Raw genomic sequence first — 27,142 nt, forward strand, 5'->3', positions numbered from 1 at the left:
CGTTCTTCGTGTAATAATCATATGATACCATAACAACTCCCGAGGTTCACAATAGTATCTTCATTTCTTCCCAGTTCCCAACACCTCATTAAACACCAATACAACTCACATGGGAAATACCTGTTGACTAGCATAGACAAAGCTGCATCATTTTTATATTTTGCCCACCAACTTAACGGTCAAGACCATATCATTCTTTCGGTCATATAAGACTGCACTAACTTTTGTTTAGGCACTGAATAAGACCATAAGCAAAAAGGCTTGGAATCATCAATTGAGCATATTTTCCAGCTTCTTCAGATATTTCAAGATCTTGGCCAAGAAAAATGAAAATGGATCTTGTGTTTGCCCAAATAATTGCAAGGGGTATGCTTACAATCATACACGACTATTCATTACTTGCTTGCTTAATGCATCCAAATCAACGTGTCTTGAAAATAAGACTATAATTTATATTCTGCTTAAAAACTAGTTAAACTGATTTCAAATGATATATTATAGCACGAGGATGAAAAACTATAAAAGTCTTCACTCTTACAGCCTCATTTAGCATATTAAATTTAATCACAACCAAAGGAACCACCATTATTGAAGCTTCGGTGCTGAAGAAAAAAAAGTGTAACTTTCCAGTTTCCACGACCACAAACACAACCTTGAATCCAAAAATGTTAAAAGGGTATTTGGAAATAAAAAGAAAAAGGTAAAAGGAAAGCAAAGGAAAACACAACTCACCACCAGCAAGCTAACACCAGTGACGGAACAAAAGTGGCAACTCGCCTAGGTGACCAACAAACATTAGAGATATAATCTGTATGCAAAAGTTTAGCAGACCCACAGATATCAAAGGTCCTGACAGCCATAAGTGCTTCTTCACTTCTTCAAAAAATTATCTTCTTTCTTCTACCCGTTTACTGTTTTTCAGTGTATCATTGTCAACTTTGACTTCCTCTTGTTCTTCCCCAAAGATATGAATCAATGGAGACCGAAGAGATTCATGTTGATATTCTCGCTCCATGTTTTTACACTATTCAGTCACAGGCAGATTCTCACAGGTAAGTTTTCTTGCTTCATAAAATAATACACTATGGAAACTTGGAGCACTGGCCCCTGTTTTTCTTTTCCATTTCTATCATTCTACCTCAAAATATTGACAAACTGCGTTTTAAAAAATATAAATTGTTTTTAGTAATCTAACATTATAATTATTTTAAAAAGAAGTAATTATTTTTTTAAAACTAATTTTCCATGCAACAGTAAATGGTTAAAATTTTAATTGATCTATGAGGCGGGATGCTTCATGTATTTAAATAATAAAAGATAATTGATCCATGTAACAGTATCTGCTGAGTCAGCTATCTGCTTAACTCAGGTTTCCGCGCATGAAAAGGCAACTTTGATGTAAGAGAGAGATTGAAGATCAATCAGATAGCCATAGCTTATATATATAAAACAAGCCCGAGTGTCGATATTTTAGGTGTCAGTCCAAAGAGTAGATCACCATAGAATTTTATATATTTTTTGGGCATGCCAAAATCACAAATTACAACGGCCCAAGGTTAAGAGTTATGTTATTTCAACAACTTGTCTGTGAATGGGTGTTTAGATATCATTCAAATTAAATTTTAAAATAAAATTAATTGAGAATTTAATTTAATATAAAAGTGTCAAGTTATAACTTAATATATGTTTATATTGACATTTAAATAATGATGGACAGTCACAGTCTATCCCATCACCTAAACATCTTGCTAAGTGTTACCTGTGCCATCCTATCACTTAAATTAACAGTACTGAGGAAAGGGTGGGACAGACTCAGAGACACAACAAACTTAATGTTCCATTATGCAATAACCATTGGAGGCAATGTTGGTAACCACTTCCATGAATTAACTGACATTGTTATTCCACTGTTTTTGACTTATAGACAATTCAATGGAGTAGTACGGTAGATAATTTCATTCCAGTTTTACCTTCAGAGATTGACTTGATTCCAAATTATGTCAACCCAGACAATAATTTGGTTTCAAATTATGTCAACTCAAATAATAATTTAGTTTCAAATTATGTCAATTTAAAGAGTGACTTGATTCCAAACTATGCCAACCCAAATAGTAACTTGGTTCTTCAACATGTTGTCCACCACAATGTTCCATCATTTAACCATAAGTTGGTCCAACAACAACACAATCCAATTGGCCAACCACATCAAAACATCGCATCCCAACACAATTTGCAACCCTTCCTTGAACATATTGATTTCTCTCACTCACTTCCTCCCTCAAATTTTCAAATATCACAGTTGCCTCGTCTCCTCGGTTACCGTAATTGGAATAAGTTTTTTCTTCATCTTCAACTTCAGCAATTTCCTCACTTGGTTCACAGTCATGATTGGATTGCTCCATCTCACCTTTAAGTGCAATATAGCAAATATTTGTACAAAAATTTTATTTTACTATACAATATCAATACATTTTTAATTACACTTTGTAATATAATGTTCATGTTTAGATTGATTAATTTTGTATTAATAACTAAATATTTTACGTTAAAAATTTGTTTATCTTTGTTTTCATATATATCTTTTTTTTCATATCTTTGTAATATCATTTTGTTTTCTTGCTTCATAAAATAATACACTTCGGAAACTTGGAGCATTGGCCCATGCTTTTCTTTTCCACTTCTATCTTGTACGTCAAAACATTGACAACCTGCATTTAAAAATATATATTGTTTCTAGTAATTTAATATTGTAATTATTTTTTAAAAATCCATTATTTTTTTAAAATTAATTTTTCCATATAACAGTAAATGGTTAAAATTTTAATTGATCTATGAGGCGGGGTATTTCATATATTTAAATAATAATAAAAATTTAAAATACTACAAAATTTTAACAAAATAATTTTTATGCAAATATAAAAATTTTAAATGAATTACTTTTAAAATTTTATTTATGATGTTTATCTTTTTGTATTTATTATTTATAATTTTTTATTTTTTATTTTTTATTTTTTTTAAATAAAAAGAGCAAAAGTCTGAAAAAACTAATAGTTATGTTTCAAAATAAACTGAACCACACATATCATAAGATAACAACAGAGAAATAAAATTTAGAATAGAAAAAAAAAAAATTTAAGTCTTGTGCTTGTCATCAACTACTTTGTTGGATCCCTTGAGAATGCTCACCCAAATAACCTTGTTAAAGGATGATACAAGTTCTAGAATTTGAAGTACCACTGCATTGATATCATGGAAGGCATGTGCTCTTCTAAGTAAGGCTTTTATTGTATCAGCACTGTTAAATTCTTCCACCAACAAGTTATATCCTTCCTTAGTAGTTATCACGAGGCCTTGCTTGATCTCCATAAGTTTGGAGAACAAAACTGAAAATGGCTTCAACTGCATAGCAAAGCTAACTAAAAACCTACCTTGATCATCCTTCATAATACCTCCACACCTTGCTTGATTATTATTATCTGAGAAAGACTCGTCACAATTTAGTTTCACCCACCCTTCCATCAGTGGATACCATCTAGCTAGGGGCATCTATGATCATTAGTTACATGCCTTATAAATCGTAGCTCATTAATTATTAAAGCTCCAACCAATACAAGCCAAAGAAAAAAAGCGAATTCTCTATAGCCACTTCCACACAAGATCAAAATTGGGAAAAGTTGGTGAAATTGTACTTTCAATAATGTTATGGTAAAAGCCCCATCCTTCTCACAGTCCCAATGCACCTTATCGTTCATGTTGAGTATTAGAGACTGATGTTCCATGACCAAACATATCATAAGGGGATCAATATTTCATCCCCTTCTTCGTCTATAATTTTTTTATATTTAACTTTATTCTAAGCATCTTTCACAATATTATTTTTAATTTTTAAATTTTTTTATCTAAATATAACTAAATTATTAGATAATTTATTTTTTGTAGAGAAATTTAAATTTTATTAATTACTTAAAGTTAACAGAAAAATAAAGATTTTATCAAACCAGACTGACTGACACAAGTCTAAAAAATTCATGATATAACTAAACGAAGTGTGAAAAAAAAATAATGTAATAACATTTTTTTTTTGTAACTGAATTTTAATTATTAACTTAAATTTATTGAAAATTAAATTAAAAAAAATCAAAACACATAATTTTAAATAAATTTTAATTAATAATTAAAAGGTGTTGCCTGATGTTTCTCTTTTAAAATTCGTTTGAAGGACAATTATAAGAAAGATTTTGCAGAATATTAGTAAGTAGTAAAATGGAATAGTGCTTTAGCATGCGGAGAGCAACAATCTGCAACTAATCTACATCAATCTCCAGATCTCCATATCGCACCCATTTCTCTCTTTGCTGAACCATAGAAATTAGAAATCCACAGCATTGGAAGGTGAGGATTGAAGGTTTCCTTCTCTCTCTCACACACACACAATTCCTGTTATCTTCTATTCAGACTTGAACGAGTTCGTTATAGTTTGAGGTAGCATTACAGATTGTTACAAAAGCTATCTTTCTGCAGCGTAAGTGGCGTCGTAATTTTTTTATTTTTTATTTTTGTCTCTCTATTCTCTTAATTAGTGAAGAGAGTGATTTATTTCCCATGGAGCAATTGCTTATAATACCATAATCAATCTGCAGAGTTCAATAAACCCTAATTCCTTCTGCTGCTTCACTCAGCAACTCTTTCCGATGAGGGCTCTTAAGCTTGGTTTGTTGCTTGCTTTGGCATCTGGATTTGCCGCCATTTCTATTTACATCACTGGACTCTCTGATCCTTTTGTATGTATGTATGTATTTATTTATATGTATCTTATTAATACTGTAAGAGTTGAGTTCGCGTGCCTTAAATCTGAAATGGTTGTAACGTATCCATGCGCAGATCCCAATTATCACCTCACAGATGAAGACACGCAAGCGTTGCTTTCGCTGCATGACAATTTCCAAAAGTGTGTGGTGAGGTTTCCCCTCTCTGCTTCTATAGTTTTATTAAAATTTTATTCATTCCCCTTTCACAAGAGTAGTTTTGTTTATTGGTTTGTGTTGCTGTATTTGCCTTTAAATTACACTGATTGTCATGTATTGTTTTCGTGTATAGCACACAATGGAGTTGCTTTATGTATCACTGTTCTAAGTAGTTAATTAGGTGGAGATTGTAGACCTTTGGAATTTGGATGCCAACGACATTTTGATAGAATAAGATGTCTGAAGATTGAGGAACGGTTAAATTCTGAATACACTGGTATTGATGAATTTTGGAACTTAAATACTGCTAGGGAACTTTTCTACTATGTTTTGAAATATTTTTTTTAAATGTTAAAAACTGCTGTATTTTCTTTGATTGCACCCTTGGGCTGTATTTCATTCAGAATTTCTGGTTTCAATGACTGTTTTCTCATGGTTTCAACTCTTTATGCATCTTTTAAATCTTGTATTCTTGGTATGTGTTTTTTGGATGGTTATCCTGAGTTGTTAAGTTTGTGTTTTATGCAGAGTGCAAACGGACTTGGTCTAAAAGCAACTAGAGGCACAGATTATTGCCAAACCTCAATAAATTTCCCCAGTGACACCATCCCCAAATGGGTAAATATTCCTAATCATTCACTGTTATTTATGATGGAAGAAAAAGGTGTTGGTTCTAAAAAATATGTCAATTATGGTGACCTACAACCTGGGGTAAAGAGGCTTCCTCCTATTTGGAAGGAAGTATGGGTAGTTGTATACTTAATCATGTGGTTTAAAAGTAGCCAAACAATTAGCCCATTTTTTTGACATTTGGTGATTTCTGTATTGACAGAGGGACCCCAAAACTGGTGAACTTGAAGCTCTGTCTTTTGATTTTAATCTCTGTGAAGCTGTGGCTACATGGGAACAGGTAAGCAACTCAGTCTGTGTTTTCATGGTCTATCATTTATTTCATGTGATATAAATCCAAATGCTATGGATATCCTATTTTACAGATATTCTATTGGACCCCGTAAATACATATTTTACAGAATAGGAATATAGAGGTAAGGTGGAATAGTGGCAGTTAGTTATGCATTTTGCTCTGTTTTAGAGAAAGAAAACACTTTTTCTTGTAGGAGCTGAGGCTTGGGGTTAGGTTGTAAAGAGCTTAGGCTCCATTTCTGGTTGTTAATAAAATTTAGATGCCAGTACTATTTCCTGGTGTTCTATCATTTTAGTTGTGTCTTGACCTGTTTTCTCAGGTGCGAAGCAGTACCACTATACTCACCAAGGAATTTATTGATTCTTTACCAAATGGATGGGAGGAATATGCATGGCAAAGGATCAATAAAGGAATTCTTCTGTAAGTAAATATGCAACTGAATTTTACTGAAGAGTGAAGTAATTGTGCAATGTAACTAAGCTAAACTAAATTGTGTTTTTATTCAGTTATTAGAAATGAAATACAGTATGCTTTGTAATTTGTATACCAGGTTTATGAACTTGCTAATTTCAAGACCTCAAATGGTCGGAAGTTTTCTCCATCCAAAAATGTAATAGTGAGCTTTATATCCAGAAATAAGGCATATGATATGTTACTTGAACTAGGATACTCTATGATTTGTCACTCCTAAGACATTTTTAATTGGTTGTTAAGAAGCAAACTTCCTCTAGAATTAACTAATAACTAATATGACAAAATCCTTGTTATGAAATAAATAGACCATAAGTCATGAGATTTACAAGGGTCAGCTATAGGCCAGCACCCTCATACTCTTGTAAAGTAGACAAAACCTTTTTTTGTGCTATCTTTTCCTCTCAACTCTAATTGCTAAATACAACATTAGCTTCTCAATTTAAAGCATAGTTATCATGTTCCATTGTTTATGCATTAATAAATTGTAATTACTTGTAGTAGTAAATTAAGGGGTTCTTATATTTATAAGGAAATTAAAGTTAGTTGAATCAAAAATTCAATCTTTCTTGTTGCAGCAACCACTGCAAGAACAAGACATTATGCATGGAGAAACTTTCACTAGTTCTCCCTGAAACGCCACCATACTTCCCGAAGCAGTTTGGGCGCTGTGCTGTTATTGGTAATTCAGGAGATCTCTTGAAAACAAAATTTGGAAAGGACATAGATGGTTATGATGTTGTCATTAGAGAAAATGGTGCTCCAACACAGGTTTATTGCTTGACTGGGTGTTTTTTATTTTCTTTTATATTGTCCCAAAAATTAAGACCTTGTCAGCTTATTATTATTTATGATTGCAGAACTACACTGATTATGTGGGTAGGAAAAGCACATTTCGCCTTCTAAACCGAGGATCTGCCAAAGCACTGGATAAAGTTGTTGAATTAGATGGTATTGCCACTTAAAGTTCCACTTGCTATAATGCGATGATGAATTACTAGAACCTTACTATGAATGTTGTTTCTGCAGAACAAAGAAATGAAGTCTTAATAATAAAAACAACAATTCATGACATCATGAACAAAATGATTCGGGTATGCTTCCTTGTCTGTGAAATCCATCTTCTAAAATCATTACTTTATATTTGCTATGTTATGTTAATGTCACACATTCAATGTTCCACTTACAAAGCAATTTGTTTTTTGTTTTCTGCAGGAAGTTCCTATAAGAAATCCTGTATACCTCATGCTAGGTGCATCCTTTGGCTCTGCAGCAAAAGGAACTGGACTTAAGGCTCTTGAATTTGCTCTTTCTATGTGTGATTCAGTGGATATGTATGGTTTCACTGTAGATCCTGGTTATAAAGAATGGTATTATATTCTCTTTTGGCAATAGTATTTCTGATTACATACTTCTATCTTTGGAACATGAAAATCACCTGATCAATAATTATAATTTCTTTTAGGACAAGATATTTCTCCGAATCCCGTCAAGGCCATACCCCATTGCATGGTAGAGCTTATTACCAGATGATGGAGTGTTTGGGAGTAAGTAAATTATAGTTGTGGAGGTCATAAGTTTAAGTCATACTATTGACTTTCCTTTGGCACCAAAAGAAAATAGATTTTCCTCATTATTGGCTGAGAATTATGTTAATTGTTGAATTTTCAGGCTTAGACTATATCATATATCAATCATAAGCAAGAATGTGTATTTTGTTTTGACTTTGCGCTTAGTAGTACGAGTGTAATCATGTTTCTTGTTTTTCAAATCTGATTTTGTCTATCTACTGCCATTGTCAAGCTTATCAAAATCCATTCTCCCATGCGAGCTGATCCAAACCGTGTTGTAAAATGGGTTCCAAGCCACCATGTTATAAGGGCTGCCAGGATTGCATCAGAGAAATTACTGAGGTAAATGATTTTTTTTTCAATTTCCGCCAATTTTTGTGATCCTGAAACTTCTTTTCTGTATGGATTTCCCCAATGAGCACAAGCGGATTGGTCTTTGACCTGTTTTAACTGAAAAAAACTAGAAGGTCTTGATCCTTTTGCATAACTTACTTCATTTGGTATTAGTCATATGGTCCTGCTAAGTTCACTATTCTGTGACCCTTCAAATTGTCATTCCGACTGTAGAAAGTTTGAGATATCAAATAGTTTACTAATCCATGGGCTTACAGTATTGATCATTGACACCTAATGCTATCCGCAATTGTCTGAACAGTGGACATGGCATGTTACTTATTGTTGTTCAACATTATTTGAACTTAATGATGTGGGTACAAATTGATTGCATCTGAGATTATTTGCACTTTCTCAAATTTATGATATTTACAGGAGAGCTGGAGCAGGATCTGAAGATCCATTGGCTGCATGTTCCATAATTAAGAAGCAAGTGAAAAGAAATCTAGATACAGTTTCAAAGCTCAGAAAAACGGCACTTGATCATTTAAGGTATGTGAAGAGCACAACCATGTATCCTCTAGAACATAGCCCTGGACATGGGTTGCTTTGCACTGTGCCAACTGATTAAACTGTACCGAGATTTCAGCTTGTGCTGTTGGGAAGCATCCAACCCTTTGATTTACAAAATTTTCCATTTGTTATTCTTTTTCCAAAATATATTTCATTAGCCTGAAAAAAATCTCGATGAAGCTTCCTACTCTCACCGGTGTGGCGGGAAGTCAACGAAATCTATTAAATTATCCTCATTCTTTTCTTCTTTTAGTTTTTGAAACTTTTTAAAGGACTTAGATTTGTTAGGGAGAGGATTACAGAACAACTAGTAAATTATTTTTGAGGCATCTGTATTGCTTAGTTGAATTATAACGAGTTGAACTGTAATGAATAACTTTTTTGGTTAAAAAATTAAGTACTGTCCTTTTTGTGTCCGTTAAAGCTTGACACGTTCCTATATGCCCTGTTAATTGTGATTTATGAGTTTGGGAGTTTGAGTTTGGAAACTTTAGTTGAGCCAATTTGATTTTGTGTATGCATGAATAAACATCTGCAAACTTGAGTTGAACAACCTTGATTTTATATAACATTTTATTTAAAAGTAAATTCTAAGTAATGTGATTTATGATTGAAAACTTTTCACTTTAAAGTTTGTAGTAAAATTTAGTATAAATTTTTTAATTTAACATAAAAGGTATAATTTATCATGTTAATTTAAACATAAATTTAAAGTCAATATCAATTATGTTATAGAATTATGAAATATGGTTGACACAAATTTCAAACCTTGTTTTAAGTTTAAACTTAAGTTTAGGGGTTTTTTTAACGTTCATCTAAAGATGCGCTTTGCCGGCTGAATTTTAGTCGAAATTGAGTTTAAAGTAACATGACTTATATTTGCAATCTGTTAGGGTGTACTGTCTAATCGAATTATGGGTAAAAATATTGACGCAAGTAAAGAGGTTAACTTTGAAACCACGAACCAAATATGTTTAACTCGACCACAACTTGTGTCCGAGTCTCGACCTGTATAGCAGCGTCAGGTGGCAAATGAGTTAGATGAGCAAATGCAGTACTTTAACGATACTGATTAAAAAAAATTTAGAAACATAAAAAAAATTATCTTTACAATTTTTAATATGTTTTAATAAAAAAATTAAAAATTATTTCTTAGTTCTCTAGTCAATACTTTAAAGACAAGTATTAACAATACATTTTTAAGTAAAAGCCAGGTAAAATATTAGCTTTGATGGCCGACTTACGAACCAAAACAAATTTACCCAATTCTTTTTATATAATGTCTATTGTCCAAAATATGTCATTTATTATGTAAGTTAAATTACGTGACACGTAAAATAGAATGAAATAGGGCCGTTAAAATTTTTATACCAAATAAAAGATTAAGAGGATATTATATGTCTTTTGTAGAAATAATAGACTGTATGAATTAATACTCAATTTAAAAAAGACATAAATGCTGCTTAATTTTTAAAATATTAAAAAAGATAATTTTTTTCAAATTTATAAACGTAATAGCAAGCGCTTAAATTAGTACCTCTGTTAGAATTTAATTTAATTTCATTTAGTAACTATTTTTTTCTATTAATAATATAATAGTTAAAATGCCTTCGGTTCACAGTCTCATGCCCTGGGCCTGGGTAAGTGTATCAGTTCCCTAGTATTCGAGATCTAGATGTAGATTTTGATGGCTTCAAATTCAACATTTCAAACTCAACAAAAGCACGTGGGTCCCTTACCAACTTTCCCTAATCACGTGGCACAAAGCAAGAGCTTAGCGTTCCATTTTTCAGACGTGCATGTGGGAGAAGGAAATAATAATAACAATTTTTGCACATTTCACAAATTCAAACGTATCCAGTGATGTGTATGATCAAATATATTTAATGGGAGATTTATTAAATAAAAATTAATTCAAATTATCGAATAATTTCAAATAATTTATGTTAAAAAAGGTATTATTACTATTTCTAGTGAAAAAGCACAGTGAAAGTGATAAAGCATTTGCCTTGTGGGACCCTTGAATGGTCAAATCAAACAAATTAAATGATATTTAATCGTTAATTCAATTCAACTTTCTGTATCCAACTCACACTCCCAACCTCAATTTCTCTTTCAATATCTCGCCAACTTATCTAACCCAAAATATCGCAACATCTACACGGCTGCATCTTTACCGTTACAAATGTTTGATTATAACTTTTCATTAAAAATAGTAATAATTCTAATTAAAATAATAATAATAATAATAATGATATTACACCTAGTTTTTATTTAATTTTAAAATATCTTAAAATAAAACCAATTTCAAATCTAACCATTTTCAAAACCAAAACAGCCATATTTGAACCTTATTTGTGAAAAGGCAGACTTTCATATTAGTAATATTCTTTCTTCCTCGACAAATGATATTTCAAATCTTAATCTTCACATGCTGTCCAAATTATTAAATATTTAACTATGCTAATATTTGTCAAAATAATCTTATAAGATGGCATTTTAAAGTCTTAAAATATCAAACTTTATTATTTACCAATTAGAATGTTTTAGTACTTTATAAAAACTACTTACTAAAAATGTATTTCGATAATAAAAATATAAATTCACATAATAATTTTATTAATTAATAAAAAAATTTAAAATATTAGTTTGGTTCTTATTTATCTATGTAAAAATATATAGATAAAATAATGTAATATTCAATTAAAATTACTTATAAACCTTTAATTTATTTTAAATTAATGAGTTTGTTAACTTCATTTAAAATTATTAAATGCATATAAAGATACTACTAAATAATAATAATAATAATAATAATAATTAACATATGATCTTAAAATTTTATATAAATATATTAAAATAAGAATTATTTGAATAAAATAAAAAAAGAAAAGTAAAAGTATGATGTACAGTACTTGACATGTTACGTGCAATAGTAGCATGGCACGTGATCAGCATAATCCATACAGAAGATTACAAGAGGGAATCTAAGAAGGATGTTCCCGAGACATATCGTAATATGTGAACCTAAGTAGCTACCCCTACCCTTCTTCACTCACACGGACACCACTACTATTTGCCACACCCATTTTTTATTTTTTATAATAAACAAATATGTTACTTGGCCTCGACGGGCACGATAAGTTTGAAACTGTGGTGGTGAAAATTCCAGGGGTAACTTTTCAACTGCTGTATATAAGTAAATTGAATAAGATCTGTGATAAGAAAAGATAGGGTTTTATGGGTGGCCAAGAAATGTTCTCGACACTTTTGCTGTTTTATGGGTGGAGTTGAAAAGTTTTCTTTTTTCTCTAGATCAGTGCTCATTGCTCTATTCTCTTTTGATCTGATTATGGGTTTATGTTTTGCACCTGTTTTGTTTGCCGTATGTTGAAACCATAAATCTGTTAGTTTCATCAATTTTAATCATAGGTTGTATCTTTTGGTCGCATGTTTATATGCATGTGTCTTTTTTTCTACATAGAGTCTTTTGGGTTTGGTTTCGGTGTTATTGATGAAAGATAAGAGAAAAGGGTTATGGAGCGGAGCTCCTTTGAGTCCAATTGAGGGTCTTGCTTGGTTGATTAAGCTGCTAAGCTATGGATCCCACAGTTCTACCCATAACACAACTTTTTTGTGGTAGTTCTGCGGCTTCCATATTTTGGGAGCTTCATTACCTGTTGTTAGATCCTTATTTGGATTGAAGGGAGCTCTTCACTTTTATCCTTTTTGTTTACCCTAGCATTTTAATCTGTTTCAAATATTGATTTATGTGGTAAATCTTTTTATATTTATGTTCTCATCTGCCATCTCTTATGTTTAACCAAGATCTTCAATTTGCTGTTGAGGAATAATCAAGCAGGTTAAAGGGGTGCACGTAATTGATTATCTGATTGGATCTGTGCATTCATAAAGGAGGCTCAAGTTGAAGTTGAATTTTAACCATCTTTTATAATAATGTTGCTGATTCAACTGTAACTGACTAACTGTAGCATTGTTTATTTCAGTCAACTTATTTTGCTGCACATTTTGCTGATGTATTTTTGCATTGGATTTTGTTATGAACCCAATCATCCCATGTTTTGAGGATAGTTGAGTTTCGTTACCTAAAACCTGTTTATGGATTCATATCAGTTTTGAACATTCTAGGAATTATGCCAACTTATCTACGGTTTCCACATTAATATTTACGGATATTTTTTTAAGATCTCATGTCTTTCTATCTATATAAACGATGTAATTTTGAAACTATTTATCAAAATAATGTCAAGAAATTATTTTACTCGTCTGGTGGTATTTTTTGTAAGTGCACCAAAAATGTTTGTTTTGGCCTCCCAAGTTTGATTTTATACATTTAAAATTAATAAAGTTTTGTTATAAAAATAATTATAGTATTAAATTAAAAATATTAAATAAAGTAAAATGTTTTAGTTATTAATAAATTATTATTAGGAGTAGTAATTTCAGTTGAATTTTAAATTAAAATTAATATATTGTAATGATCATTTAAAATAAAAATAAAAATAAAAATAAAAAACTGATTTATTAAATATCTTTATCTTGAAGTTTCTCGTAAGTTGTATATTTTATGAATAATTTCTATACTATAATATTTTAAGTTATTAAATAAAATAAAATATTGCTGAGAAAAATGAACCTGAAAGTTCCAAAAGAATAAGGTTAAAGTGGCTTTATTTATATAAGTTTTGCGTGGAAAACTTCAGAAGAAATAATATAAAAAGAAAAAATGATGATTTTTTTAGTATATGTAGTCTTTAGATGTATTAAAATTTGAGTAGTTGCGTATTTATGAAACTTAACAATTTATCTGTCAAAATTTTAAGTTTATAAATTTTTAATAAAAAACTGTAGAATAATAATATTAAGAGTTTTTACTTGAAGCTGAATGGTATTAAATTACGTTTATTTTTTATTTTTTATGCGGATGGTCTTAAGAATAGAGAATATTCTGGACTCTTTTTATCGAATAAAATAAAAAGATGATTGTGTGAACTACAAGAGAGTATAAATAGTAAGAAAAAGAGATCCTGTAGCTTTTTAAAATAGCATTTTCCATATCTTGCATGAGCAAATTTGGAATATTAATTTTAAGTTTAATTTTGAAGTATTGCCTTTTTTTCAATATTGATACTTAATTTAAAATTACTCTAAATATGAATTTTAAAATAATGATTACAAGTCAATAATTTTTAATTTCATAATTTTAAGTGAAGTTATTACATAAATAAAATTATAAATACACGTTTGATTTGGGTTTAATTAGATTGGCATTTAAAATTAAATCTAAATTCAATAATTTAATGCAATGAAAATATGGTTTTTATAATTTTATTTTTTGTATTTGAATAAATTAGTTTATGAACTCTCGAATTGTCTGAATTTATTACTAAATCTGAAGAGAGGCGAGTGTTGTTTGAATTTGGACTTGCATGTTATCCAACAAGATCGAAAAGAAAAAATTACCAAACAAAAATCTACCATAATTATTATAAAATTTACTAATTGAATTTGATTAAAATGTATTTGAATAACTATTTATTTATAATAACTTATATCTTAAATTTAATCGATTGAATAAATAAAAAATAACTTATTTTAATAAGATATATAAAAAGGTTATTGAAAAAAACTAAATAAATTTAAAAAATTAGAAATTAATTTTCATAAGCCCAAAATTCTCTCTAAATCGATCCAGCTCAAGCTATTTAAAAATGCTAGAGATCCAAATCCGTGTTTATAGAAATAGACGTTCCTGACAATAGATCTATCTGACTCACCTTTATTGAGTGAAAATAAAGTTAATCTAATTCAACTCACTAAGTCAGTGAATAAGCTTACTAAAAAAAATAATTAAAAAAATAAAACGTCCAATTTTTTTTTAAAAAAAAAATCAGAAAACATCTCATACAATTTTATTTCTATCAATTAGTGCTAGCCCTTCTAAACAAGTAAAAAGTATTAACTAATCATCAAGGAAAATAAAAATAGTTAAAATAATAATAATGTAAAAAAAATGAGTTTGGTTCACGATGAGTTGCGCCAATAAAATATGCAAATTGAGTGAGCCATTTACCCAAGATGCTTATGAACCCAATTTTTTTACAACTCAATCCACCAATCAGCAAGTTGGCTCATGGGCTAAACCCTAAACCCTCCCCCTCTTTCCCCAATGTGGGCAAAGGTTTTCTTTTTAAAGATTTCATTCACGTCTGCTTCTCTTCCTCCCAACCAAGTGTGTGATTCTTTTTGATACATACATAAAATATGTATGTATGTATCACGATATTTGTTTTTAGGGTGAGCGAATGGGTATCTTTTTCATGACATTGAACTAAACGTTGAGAGGTACAACAGCGATTGAAGTCAAGTTTTGAGTTGAACAAATTCATTACTTATACAAAACTAGACATCAGAATCTCATAATTCGGAATTCGCCAATTGGCCATTTTCTGGGACGGCTTCCAAGTCCCAGCCTCTGAAATAAAAAAGAGAACCAATAAAATACCAAAACTGGATGAAATAATCCGAGAAAACCAAAATTTACGCAGTAGTCACCTTTCCGCCGCTTCTTGTTTCATTTCATTTATGTGACTTTCAACTGTGGCACACGCAGCTCTGATGTCTGAAGTTTTCTGACAGAGCTCCTTCCATTGCATGGACAACGCATTAAGCTCATATGCAGTATTTTGCTGACAATAGTTTAAAAGAAAAGGGCCTTTTAATTAAAAGGTTAAAAAAATTTAGCATATGAAAGGGAAAAGGGTGGGAAGAAAGTCGCAATCACCTGATGGTATTTCCTTTCACGATTCACTTTTTCAATCTTTTCATTTTGTTCCTGGGCTAATTTCTGCATTCTAAAAATAGAGAACACAACTATAACCAACCATACAAAATGTAAACTATGCACACAAACAACAGGAATGGGAGTTTTTAAGCTCAAGCATCATCTTTTTAACCTATTTACAATTGTAGGTAAGATGAACATGATGTGCACACGTGTGTGTGCATGTTGAAGCAGTGTTTTGAGATAAGAGCAAGAGATTAATTGCACTCATGTTTTATTAATTTGTCTTCAAATATTTTCTTAATTTAACTTAAACGTTTTACTTTTAATCAATACTTTTTTATTAGTTTTTCATCATTAATAGTATTATAATAAATAATAGCACAAATGTTTTATTAATTTGTCAAACAAATGCATAATGTGAGATTATATTCAAGACTTCAAGTTATCTAAAATGTGGGTAATGAGTCCAGGTGCATGGATATAGGTACCCAGTAGGTAAGGGTATTGGAGTAGCTATTGAGTTGCTAGCCACACAGGTATGGATCATGGTACAGGTATTTTATTAAAATGTGGGTATGGGGACGGGTATGTTACTAATCCTAACCATTGTCATCCCAAACCCAAATAGAAGAAGAGTTGAATAGAGATGTCCGGGTTCAGATCATGCAGTAAAACCTGGTTCTGTTTGGCCAAAACACAGTTCAGGGAGTAACGAATGCAGCAAGGAAGTTAGTTCAAGTAGGGGAATGGATTTTGGGTATGTATAACCCACCCCCAACAGGTTCAAGACAAAATGGGAGATATTTGCTCAAACCAAGACAAATTAGCCAAACAACTTGTGCTGTGAATTCAAATAGCAGTGTGGGCAGCAATGGCCAAACAGGGAGCCAATTGAGGAAAAGGCACAAGGAATTTGCCATACCAAGAATGTTTACAGAAGGGAAGAAGGACGCTGCTTCTAATGTGGACAGCCATTCAGTCCTCTCCACAGATGACCTAAGAAACAGGTTTAGGTCCTCATTTTGCAGGAAGATGATAATGGAATACTAGAAGGGGAAATTTAAGTAGTTGAATTGGCAGAGCATTTGGACTCAAGTAGCCCAGTTAGTGGCCTTGAGGACAAGACTGCATCTGTACAATAAAGCATTGATAGGACAGTCATGTGTGTTTAGTAACAGTAGGATAGTTATATGATGTGTTGTATGGCAGTTATGCATGTAGATCTTAAATAGGATGTGTGACCTATTTCTGATAATTGAATGCCACATTACTGAAGTTTGTTTGAAGAAGGAGAAATTTTGTTAGGGCTTAAGGCCTTTGTTAGTGGTCTGCACAACAAAATCTAGATTAAGTCCAGAATTCTTTCAATTAAATCTTACAGTTTGTGAGTTCAAACTCTTGAGTCTAACAAATATGATGAAAGCACAAACGCCTGCATGATAAATACAAGGTCATATATAGTAAATTATTGAATTAAGAAATGCTCTAAACCAGAGCTTTGCTAAATCTGTTCAAAGTTATTCTAGTGATGCACTTCAAAAAGACCCAGGTAAACCATATATCATGGGGAGAACCTAGTCAGACCTGAATATGTGCTAACAAACTAGGAGGCATATGTTTCAAGGATTAGTCTTATATTCCTGGGCAAGTTGAGATGGGAATAAAATGTCACCATACTTGTTTCAAGATTTAAAGAAAAAGACTCCCACCTCAAGAGCTAAACTTATTCACATGCATATCTTATTAGGATAATTCCCACCAAATCATACCTATGGAGAAAGGTGGGTATAGTTCACTCCCATGGCAATGATTAATTGTGCGTAGTGTGGGTACTTTTGGCTTGTAATCATAATAATTTATGGAATAAGCCATAGAAATCTGCATTTAATATTCTAAATAACATGGAATGGGCAAGATATATTTCTAGAAATACCATTCTTAAAAATATCATATTCACTCCAAGGAATCTTACTCACGGGAATAGAACACCATTGCCTGAAACAAACACCCCCTTAGGAACAAAGGGGGAAATGCTTCAAGCACATCTGAGGCTGTCTGCCTCAAGTAACACTCTACTAATGAAACTTTCATTTACCCAAAGTCAATCTCAAGAACCAAATAAAAATAAAAACTTAAGCTGTTCACTGGAGGCAAGAAATTTAAATTGGAAAAGAGAGAGAGAGAGAGAGAGAGAGAGATTCTAATTGCCAATCATATGGACCAAGGCAGGCCTGTCTGATGACAGGACCTACATTTGCTGATGTATGAAGTAGGCAGAAGATGCACAAGCGCTGGTGTTCAAGCCAATAGTCAAGAAAACATATTGTTGCCACAGAGGTAACAATGTAGAATTCAACTGTTTATTTAAAACAATCTAAATTTGACCCACATTTATTCGATGAACAAACCTTGTTAAGTACACTTCCAATCGTTGATTGTGTAGTTTCCAAGCATCAGGACCATGCTTTAACAGCAAATCCAAATTTTCTGTCCTGCAGGGATCATTCAATTAAACAACTGTAACCAACTGCCTAACAATAAGTTTTTAAGAACATTTCATGCTGCATGAAAGACCTAAATTGAGATTGAAAATATAATATTTATTTTCTCCAAAAAAATTCTGGAACACTTCCCTTTTGGAAATATAGTATTGGTTAATTTCTTTGGGTGTGTGTGTGTGAGAGAGAGAGAGAGAGAGAGAGAAAGTGAGTGGCAGAAAGCACCAGTATGGATCCTTTAATGAAATCATATGATACAAAATAGTTTGAAAACTATCTCTTGTCCAAGATAGTACATGAAATTCTACACAGATAACATAGAACACCCTTTACAAACAGCCAGAACACACTAATTATTAGTGATTAAAACGTTCAATATAAAGAAGAGAAACAAGGCTCGAGAACAGAATGAATCTTGATAATGGAATGCTGTCAATTGCACTGCATTTCTACTTAGTAATCCTGTCCATGTCTCGAGCTATAAAACATTCGATGCTTGTAATGTTTCGATATTTCCACAACTAAGTCTTAATAACAGCATATATATTATATCAATATATCCCCTTGGACAACAACCTCAAACAGGAAAGAAACATAAAAGCACACAAACTACTCAACAATGCATTCTATAGCACACCTCAACATCTGGTATTGCAGTTGGCGTTGAGCTCTGGAAAGAGCTTGCTTCCAAGCAGTTTCATCATTCCTTTTATTCGCCGGCGGCATTTCTAATTCATATCGCGATCTATCAAGAGAAACAGGAGGCCTTCCAGCTCTCACACGTTCGTACTCTCTGGCAATCATTGGGTAATTCTGGAATTCAGATAGCAAAAGCAAACTCGTAAACAAACTAGGGCAAGACATTCTTCACCAACACCAACTTCAGCACATGTCTTTCAACCAGGACTCATTTATCTCAAGCCAACAGTATATTATATTGCGCAGAAAGCACTTAAATTAAACAACGATTAGGGTAAAAAAAGAATTACAATTATTATTATTATTTTTTATTTATTACGTATTTAAGAAAATGTAGAATGGATGCTATGCAAGGTTTTAGAAAATAAAAATAGAGGAAAAGAAAACCTGGAAATTGGAGTTGGGAAGAGGAGGGAAATCTTTGAGGAAATCAGCGGGTTTCTTAGAGCTGCGGCGCATCTCATCCTCGACGAGACGGTCAACCTCGAGTTTGACCCTTGGGTCAGCGTAGTCGTCGTCGATGTAAGGCAATGCATCGATGATTTCTGCGTCCGAACCTCTTTCCCTACCGTAAGACGGGGGAGCTTCCAGCATTGGAATATCCCCGTTGCTTCGATCTGCCATGCTTCAGCCTCCAGAGAGAGAGAGAGGGTTTTCCTCTGCGCACGCCAGCAATCACAGTTCCGGCCGAAAACAAGAACGAGAAGAAGAAGAAGAAATATTGTTTTGGGCTATGTTGTCAATGTGTCCTTCAAGCCCAAACCCAACACTCCAGATACCAAAATATTGAAGATGGAAAAATCTTGTACGAAAAATGAGAGAGTTGTGGTTAGTCATTTTTGTTCAAAGTTTTTCTTTCTTATTTCTGTAATTTTAAAAAAATTTCAAGTCATTAATGAAGAGTGAAAAATATAATAGCAATGCTGTGAAGTGATTATTTTCATTAATGTTGTTAAAAAAATCAGATTATTTATAAAATGTGTTTTATACTATACAATATATTAAGTAATACGTCAATAAAATGATAAGAAACTAATTACGTATGATTTTAAATTAAAATAAAGGGCCATATTGTATGTAAAGCATATGAAAAAAAATTAAAAAAGGATAATTAATAACATTTAATTTGTCTCAAAATGTTTCAATTAAAAAAATAAAAATGAAAAGTGAAAATTTCAAAATCAATTTCCACCACCTTTTGTTTATTAGGTTTTACACCAAATTCTTAACACCATCATTTTCTAGATTATTTGGATAAATGACTTGAAACCTATTTGTTTACACGTCCAGAGTAATATGCAATTAATTTTCAATGAATGGTGGATGGCTATTATTTTGTGGGTACAAAAATTGAGATACATTGGATGGTAGTGATAAATTCTCTCTTGTACTTAACTTCTTGTAATTGTAATTAATAACTTCTCTTATTCTTCACTCTCTCTTAAATCATCACCATTATTGATTTCACATTTTTTATGAATTCTAAAATTCTTTTTCAACACATTATTTAAGACTCAATTTTTGACGTGTGTAACTAAACGACCAAACTTGAACCCCAAATAAAACATTAAAGGACTAGATAAAAAATAAAAGTTCCAAAACCAAATTAAATGCTATATTAAAGTTAAGAGATCTAAATATTTAAAATAATTAAATTTAAAACTTAGGTAGAGTACATTGCTTTTGTAATTACGTGTGACATGAATATTTCCTTTGTTTATGTAGCTATCGCTTCAATGCCATTTAAATAGCGATTAGCGAAAGAGGAGATTATTTAAAACCAAAACGAGTCTCTTCGGCAATAGGGAAAAATAGGCGATTTAAGGAGAAAATGTAAATTCAGTTTTATCTTCACTTTTGTTCTTCTCGCGTTCATGACATTAAACGAGGGGGTTAAAAGTTTTACACTAGTCCCCCCAGCAATACCTTATTTTATCTATGTTCTCATTTGTTCATAAACAAATGCGTAATGCAAAATTTTGGACATCATTGAACAACTCTATCATATAGAGAATCATGATGTAGAATCTACAAAAACAAAGAACAAACACTGGTATTGTTAGAAAATTTGAAAGGCCAATCTAACAAGCACTGAACAAAAGAAATGGATGAGATGATAGAGTCATTTCCCGTGTGTACAGCACTGATAATAAAGCAAACTATAGTCCTAAAAAACCCGATTCCTCCAAACGCCAGGTTAGAGCCAATGGAGGAGTATTATGCATCACTAATTACACCAAATGGGAAATGTCACAATGAAAAGATGAAAGCTAACAATTTAGCTCCTATATCTTTTGAAACCTCGTTTAATTTTTTGTACATTGCCCGATGCCTTTCATGCAATAAATTTAATCTTTTTGGTTTCTTCTTTCATTTGAAACATAAATATTAATCACTATGCACGTGGCATATTTGCATAGAGGAGAGTGAAAAAAAGTTCAACCTCGTGTATATTTTTAATGATTTGGATGAACTGATTTTTGCTGGGTTCTTCAAGGAGCAAAGGACACATCTGTGCAACTTGAGGCAAAAGTCTGGCCAATGGCAGGCCCGCAGTTGCACTTCCTCCGCCAAATTTAGCCCCCATGAGCTCCACCAGTGCATCCACCATGGCTTTCAGAGATATCTCTACAATGCTCCCAAATTCAGCACTGCAAAGAAAGGATATAACTATTTGAAATATTTAAGAAACTCAATAGTGAAATAGCATCAGTCATTGTCTGTCAACAGCGCATTTAATCTCAAATAAGGACTGCTATATATAGACATTTTTTTAATTGAATTACTTCATACAAAGGCATCTTAGTGGAATGTGGCCAACCATAACATAACATCAAATGGGAAACCAAGCCAGATAAAAGTCTTGTTTGTGATTGACTAATGCAACATAGATCCTACATGAAGTTTCATTTTATATAAAGTTCGGTAAAACTTTCCCATGCACTAAAGATTTCCTTCTCAAATAGTTTCTCAGCACTGTCAATTAGTGCATCGGTCATCCCTACTTAAATTTAGACTTTGGCCTAACTCAATTTCATAAGTTAATTTGTAAGGTGAGAAGTAACCTTTCAAAAATTTTTATTATCATAAACATCTAGAACTTGAAAATTGTAGAACCGTTTTTTTTTTTTTTAATATTGCATTGGGAAAGCCAGGGGATTAGGTAGGTTGCACTGAGAAATCCACAAGGCCATGTATGTCTCGACAAAACCAGGTTAATTGCACTACAAAAATTTGTGAGGCCATTTTTTTTTCAATGACTCAATATCAAATTTATAATAGGCTCTTGTATCATCTTAAATTTGAACTTTGACCTAACTCAACCGCAAAAGTTTGTTCATAAGTTGAGGAAAACTTTAAATCTTTATAAGTTTTTTTTTCACCATATGTAATCGATGCGAGACTTTAACATCCCCCACGTTACAAGCAAAGAGTTCATGGATATGGTTCGCCCAGGTGTATTGAGTTTCCAGGCAGTTGCAATTAACCAATGCATCAAAAACAAAATATTTACCTTGATAATACTGCCCATGTTTCCATCATAAGTTGTTGAAATTCAGTCATGTCAGATGGAACTAGGTCATCACTGCCAGAGGTTGTGGAATATGATTTGGCATCTTCAGGTATCATATACTTTACCCAGGAATGTGGACTCCTCATGCTCATGAAGGTGTTGAGTATCTGCATGATAGTTTCATGAAGTGTTGTGTTGTTGAAGAGAGTACTCAACAGCTTTCTGCACATTGAAATAATCTATAATCAATTTAAAATGGGTCTTGATCATTAATCAATAATATATCTCTAGATTATATACATGATGTCAATACTTCAAAGTTCTGACTAAATGATTACCGCTAATGATTAACTCCTCTCTCTTTTCACACATACACATGAGATCAAGAAAGGTACAACTTTCAGTGAACTATTAAATTATATATTAACTGCCAACTTCTATAGGAGGCTGCTCTAGGTTTTGCATTAATATGTTGATGTTGCTGAACTTTTATTTTCACCAAGTTTATTAACTATTCAGGCAGGTGTTTAATCACAATATCTGGTTAAACTGAAACCAATCGGAAACTTTATGGGTCTTCAGAAACTAAGTAACAGATTGAAAGCTGAGAAGTTTTAAAACACAGACTTTGCTACTGACAATTCCAATGTCCACAAATAGAAAGAAAAAAAAATCATAGTGGCTCGTCTACACACAACTAACATTGAGACTGTTATATAATATAGAAAAGGTTAAAAAATTAATGTTTATATATCTGAGACAAGCTTTTTAATGATTGATAGAAACATCACCCTTTGAGAACTTCTTTTGTTGCTGCCTCCATATCAGAAATCAAGGCAGTCATACCATGCTGAGAGAGAAAATCAACACTATCTAGAAATTTCTTCTGGTCTTCCCTATCAACCACATCTCCACTTTCCTGCATATAAAGTGACAGAGAAGAAAAGAGAACACCTTTCAGGTTCAATAAAGGATGTCATGTGTGAACTTGGTAAAAGTATATTCAAAGTGAAGTTAATTAAGCATGGCTCTTTTGCTGTTAGTAAAGGTTAACCATATGAAGACAATAAATACACTCCCCCAAAGAATTTGACTGGAAATCTTTGAAATTCTGATCTCCCATGAAATTTGACCATATATCACTCAATTGAGCAAAAGGCTCAATTTTAACTACAGAACCTAGTTCCAAATCCCTCTCTTCCCCTTTCATCCCAGAACAAAGTTCATCATTCAAACACAATCTTAAGATAACAAAAGAAACCCAGAGCATAAAAACAATAAACAACAACAGATAATGCACTTGAAGAAATCCACTAATAGTTGGTTTCCGTAGATTTGCTGCCTAAACATTTTATTTTTCTATCACAACTACTGAAGTGTGATCAATTATTCAAGCTGGAAGTTTTGCAAATAGTAAATAGAACATACTACCTCATAACCACAAAAGTGTCATTAAGCATGCTAGCAGTTAACTCAAAATTTTGGGAAAAAGAAACTGGAAAACAAGGTGCTCTGTTGTAAATTTTTCTTTTGATTTCTCACTCATGCTATGAGAAAACAGACTGACATACATACAAATCAATTCCATAATGACAATTCCCTTTGGAAAAATACAAAATGTCCTCAGACCAGGTCTTCTGTTTGAAAAGCATCTGGATATTATATGTGATACCATGGGTCCATGGATAGAAAATGATGTTGGTTCCTTCATACTACTTACATACCCAAAGCAATCAAATTACACTCAACAGTCAAGAAAAATTCATCATGTATAATAAGAAAGAAGAAAGACAGTTGTTCTTACCAATGAATCATAGATTCCAAGGCTTCGTGCAGTGTCAATGTATAGATGCCTTCCAAGTATATTGACTTGAACTTTTGTATATAAGCTAAGCATTGTTGTTGCCCATACTGACAATGTCAATCTTGTAAAACCTAGGAAAAAAGAAGTAGCACGGATCTTTATGTTTCAACTCCTCATTGATTATAGCAACCAGGTGAATTAACAAAACCACATAACTATAGGTATAATAAATGTGGATGCCAAGACACGATTCATACTTAGAATTTTGAGTCTACTCCATAAATCTAGTTTCTCTGATTGTGTTAAAGTGTTTGGCTGACCCTTTCCCTGTATTAACCTTTCAAGAAGGTGAGAAAGATCCAACTCTTCTGCTATTCGACAACTTAAGTCGTGCATAGCATGAGGCAATGTTACATCAGAAATCCTCTGAATATTCTCAAAGTGAGCTTGCATCCTATCATTGTCAATTACAAAATAAAAGACTTGCCATCAACAATCCTTGCTTTTAGACAGGAAGTTGGAAATTTAATATCATATAAAACATATCTATCAATCTATCTAATTATATAAAAACGTGAAGCATTGAAAGTGGATATTTCACTCAACTGAGCCTTCACAAGCTCCTCACTTTCCCTCTGAACTGCGAGCTCTCTTTCAAGTTCCTGAAGCCCATGCCTGTGAGCACCATAAAGCTTATACAAAAAATACCCACCTCCTAAAACACCAACAGTGAGGTAAATCTTCCTCCTATGCCGTCTCCACAAATCCCTAAACAAAGTAATCAAAATAGTTGACAAAGAAGCCCTCCAGATAATGCAGAAATGCACAAAGGACAATCCCAAATATGCATCCAATTAAAGGCAGCCTCGCCATTTTGATCACAAACGAACGACGAAAACAACCCATGTCATAAAATCGACACAAGTTTACAATTTGAGTAACAATAATCAAATTGTCCATCAAACATTAACGGAAGAACTAGAAATGAAGTTGATTAAATAAACAGGAACCAAGAATGACAACCAAGTTGGAAACTTTACCTCACGGAAAGCATTTTGAAGATATTAGGAAGACCAAAAATCTATAAGTATCTATGCTCTGGCTCAAAAATCACGTTAGAGAGGGAGCAATGGAATACTAAGGAGAGTGGTTAAGAAGGAAGGGAGCATGGGAATCCACACCCCAAAGAAGGATAAAAAAATGCAGAAAAGCAAGTGGGTGTTAGAACACAACACAAAGACAGGGACAAAGGCGAAAATTTACGAGGAAGTGACTTGGGCGAGGGTGCGAGGTAGCTAGCTCAACCTCGAGCTTTCAGAAATGAATCAGGGGAATGGGTTTTTGTGTGTGTTCTCCGATTCGGAGCTGAAAAGAATAAAAATAAATATCAAATGGTATAATATGCACAGCGGATGATATAAAAGGAAGAAACAAAAAATGCATATATAAATATAAAAGAAAGGCATGTTAATAAAAAGTGAATAAAATATACATAAAAAATGCGTGGCAGCAGAATAATATTATTAACACGAACAAAATAGAACAATAATTAATTTAAACTTTTACATATCTAAATTTTAATTTCGCTGTATATTGTTTTTAAATTTAGTTTATTTTCTTGGGATCGGTTCCACGTTTTTTTTAAAATTATTACATTTTTTTATGAGAAGTTTAAATTTGAATTTTTTACATGAAATCTAAATGTTATAATTAAGGTGTAATTGGTAAAAACATAAATATATAGGGATGGGATAGACGAAACTGTGAAAATAAGTAGAACATTTTAAGTTAATTAGTAATTAATATTTAACTTGAATTGTTTCGATATTAGATGAGATGCGCTGTATTTTAAGAAAAAATTCAAATAAAAATATAAATAATATGTAAAATTATAAGTGAAATATACATAATTATTTTAAATAAATAAGTATAAAATTTATTAGTTTAGATTTAAGATGAAAATTTAATACAAAAAAAAAAAAAAACAACACCGTAGTTAAAAAAATTGGAAGGTTTAAAATAATTATTAACTTTAAATTTGTTCTATGCACTGTTTGGACTTATTTGTATTAAATATTTCATATTTAATTAATAAATATTTAAAAATATTGAATTAAAATTTGCATAGAGTATCTATAATTTCACTACTAATATGAGGACTTGGTTGTTAAATGATTTGGGAATACTTATAAATTATTTAAATTTGTAGCATGTATTTACTTTCGTGAGTCTCTGATTCAAATCACTTAAACATTTTCATAAATATATATAATATATATAAATAAAATATATAAACAAAAATTTTATATTGCATTCATAGTAAAATTCAATATCGTATAAAACGTAAAAAACGTGTTAAAATATTGTTTTAAATTGTCAATTATGAGGCTACTTTACATACTTGAAATAATAAATAACAAAATAACCACTATTAATAAAATTTCATGTGAAAACCAACGTCAAAAGAGAGCCACTATGAAGAAAAAAAATCAACAATAAAAGAGGGTTTTGCACAAATCCAATGCAAGTTGAATGATAGTGATAATCTTTTAATTCTTCTATAATTATTTTACATATTTTTTCAATAAAATTTCATGTGTGTTTAAAAGCGTGTTAAAAATTTTATAGTAGTATTAAAATAAACGTAAGTTGATCTATGTTATAGAATGAAATTTAGCATACTATTGATTAAAAACTTATTTTTAGAAACATGTACGAGTTTATTTTATAAATTATAACTGAATACTATTTAATTGATATCATCAAAAAAGTTAAACAATTATATTAAATATAAAGTTTAATAGCTCAATCCGAAAGGATAAACTTTGTTATTGTTTATGACCAGTTTTGAACAATAATTCCTAACGGATACTTCCATCTTACCAAAAAAACTCAGATGATCATAAATGTGTTTTTACCAAAATAAAACATACAATAACATTTGAGAAATAAAATTAAAACCACTGAAATATCTGGATTTTC

At 31.7% G+C, this 27,142-nt stretch overlaps 4 protein-coding genes across 9 annotated transcripts; 1 reads left to right on the forward strand and 3 right to left on the reverse strand.

Annotated features, from left to right (window-relative positions):
- Window positions 1-3,132: 3,132 nt before the first annotated feature.
- LOC113855821 lies at window positions 3,133-3,546 on the reverse strand. The gene has a single exon (XM_027487451.1). It carries the CDS (start codon window positions 3,544-3,546, stop codon window positions 3,133-3,135), a length of 414 nt encoding a protein of 137 aa, XP_027343252.1.
- A 943-nt stretch (window positions 3,547-4,489) lies between these two features.
- On the forward strand, window positions 4,490-9,248 carry LOC113854941 (sialyltransferase-like protein 2). Of its 3 annotated transcripts, none has more exons than XM_027486289.1 (12): window positions 4,490-4,785; window positions 4,882-4,955; window positions 5,493-5,582; window positions 5,797-5,874; window positions 6,209-6,309; window positions 6,939-7,131; window positions 7,221-7,311; window positions 7,390-7,454; window positions 7,576-7,730; window positions 7,826-7,907; window positions 8,164-8,273; window positions 8,700-8,895. In XM_027486289.1, the coding sequence occupies exons 1-12, from the start codon at window positions 4,692-4,694 to the stop codon at window positions 8,893-8,895; spliced, it is 1,329 nt and encodes a 442-aa protein (XP_027342090.1). In that variant the 5' UTR covers window positions 4,490-4,691. The 3 variants fall into 3 exon arrangements, with proteins under 3 accessions (XP_027342090.1, XP_027342092.1, XP_027342091.1); XM_027486290.1 differs by having other exon boundaries at window positions 4,692-4,785; window positions 4,909-4,955; XM_027486291.1 differs by lacking the exon at window positions 5,797-5,874 and having other exon boundaries at window positions 8,700-9,248.
- A 5,905-nt stretch (window positions 9,249-15,153) lies between these two features.
- Window positions 15,154-19,564, reverse strand: LOC113856092 (pre-mRNA-splicing factor SPF27 homolog). The gene is made up of 6 exons (XM_027487760.1): window positions 19,230-19,564; window positions 18,781-18,956; window positions 18,054-18,137; window positions 15,643-15,712; window positions 15,414-15,547; window positions 15,154-15,333 (listed from the first exon to the last, which is right to left on the reverse strand). The coding sequence occupies exons 1-6, from the start codon at window positions 19,464-19,466 to the stop codon at window positions 15,276-15,278; spliced, it is 759 nt and encodes a 252-aa protein (XP_027343561.1). The 5' UTR covers window positions 19,467-19,564; the 3' UTR covers window positions 15,154-15,275.
- A 1,146-nt stretch (window positions 19,565-20,710) lies between these two features.
- Window positions 20,711-25,548, reverse strand: LOC113854792 (peroxisome biogenesis protein 3-2-like). Of its 4 annotated transcripts, XM_027486013.1 has the most exons (8): window positions 25,201-25,536; window positions 24,767-24,928; window positions 24,418-24,614; window positions 24,161-24,291; window positions 23,148-23,275; window positions 22,357-22,578; window positions 21,286-21,493; window positions 20,711-20,870 (listed from the first exon to the last, which is right to left on the reverse strand). In XM_027486013.1, exons 1-8 carry the CDS (start codon window positions 25,212-25,214, stop codon window positions 20,829-20,831), a joined length of 1,104 nt encoding a protein of 367 aa, XP_027341814.1. In that variant the 5' UTR covers window positions 25,215-25,536; the 3' UTR covers window positions 20,711-20,828. The 4 variants fall into 4 exon arrangements, with proteins under 4 accessions (XP_027341814.1, XP_027341815.1, XP_027341813.1 ...); XM_027486012.1 differs by lacking the exon at window positions 20,711-20,870 and having other exon boundaries at window positions 20,971-21,493; XM_027486015.1 differs by lacking the exon at window positions 20,711-20,870 and having other exon boundaries at window positions 21,376-21,512.
- Window positions 25,549-27,142: the final 1,594 nt, after the last annotated feature.

This window comes from Abrus precatorius, unplaced genomic scaffold (assembly GCF_003935025.1).
Source record: "Abrus precatorius isolate BTA unplaced genomic scaffold, Abrus_2018 Scaffold11, whole genome shotgun sequence".
Classification (NCBI taxonomy): Eukaryota; Viridiplantae; Streptophyta; class Magnoliopsida; order Fabales; family Fabaceae; genus Abrus; species Abrus precatorius.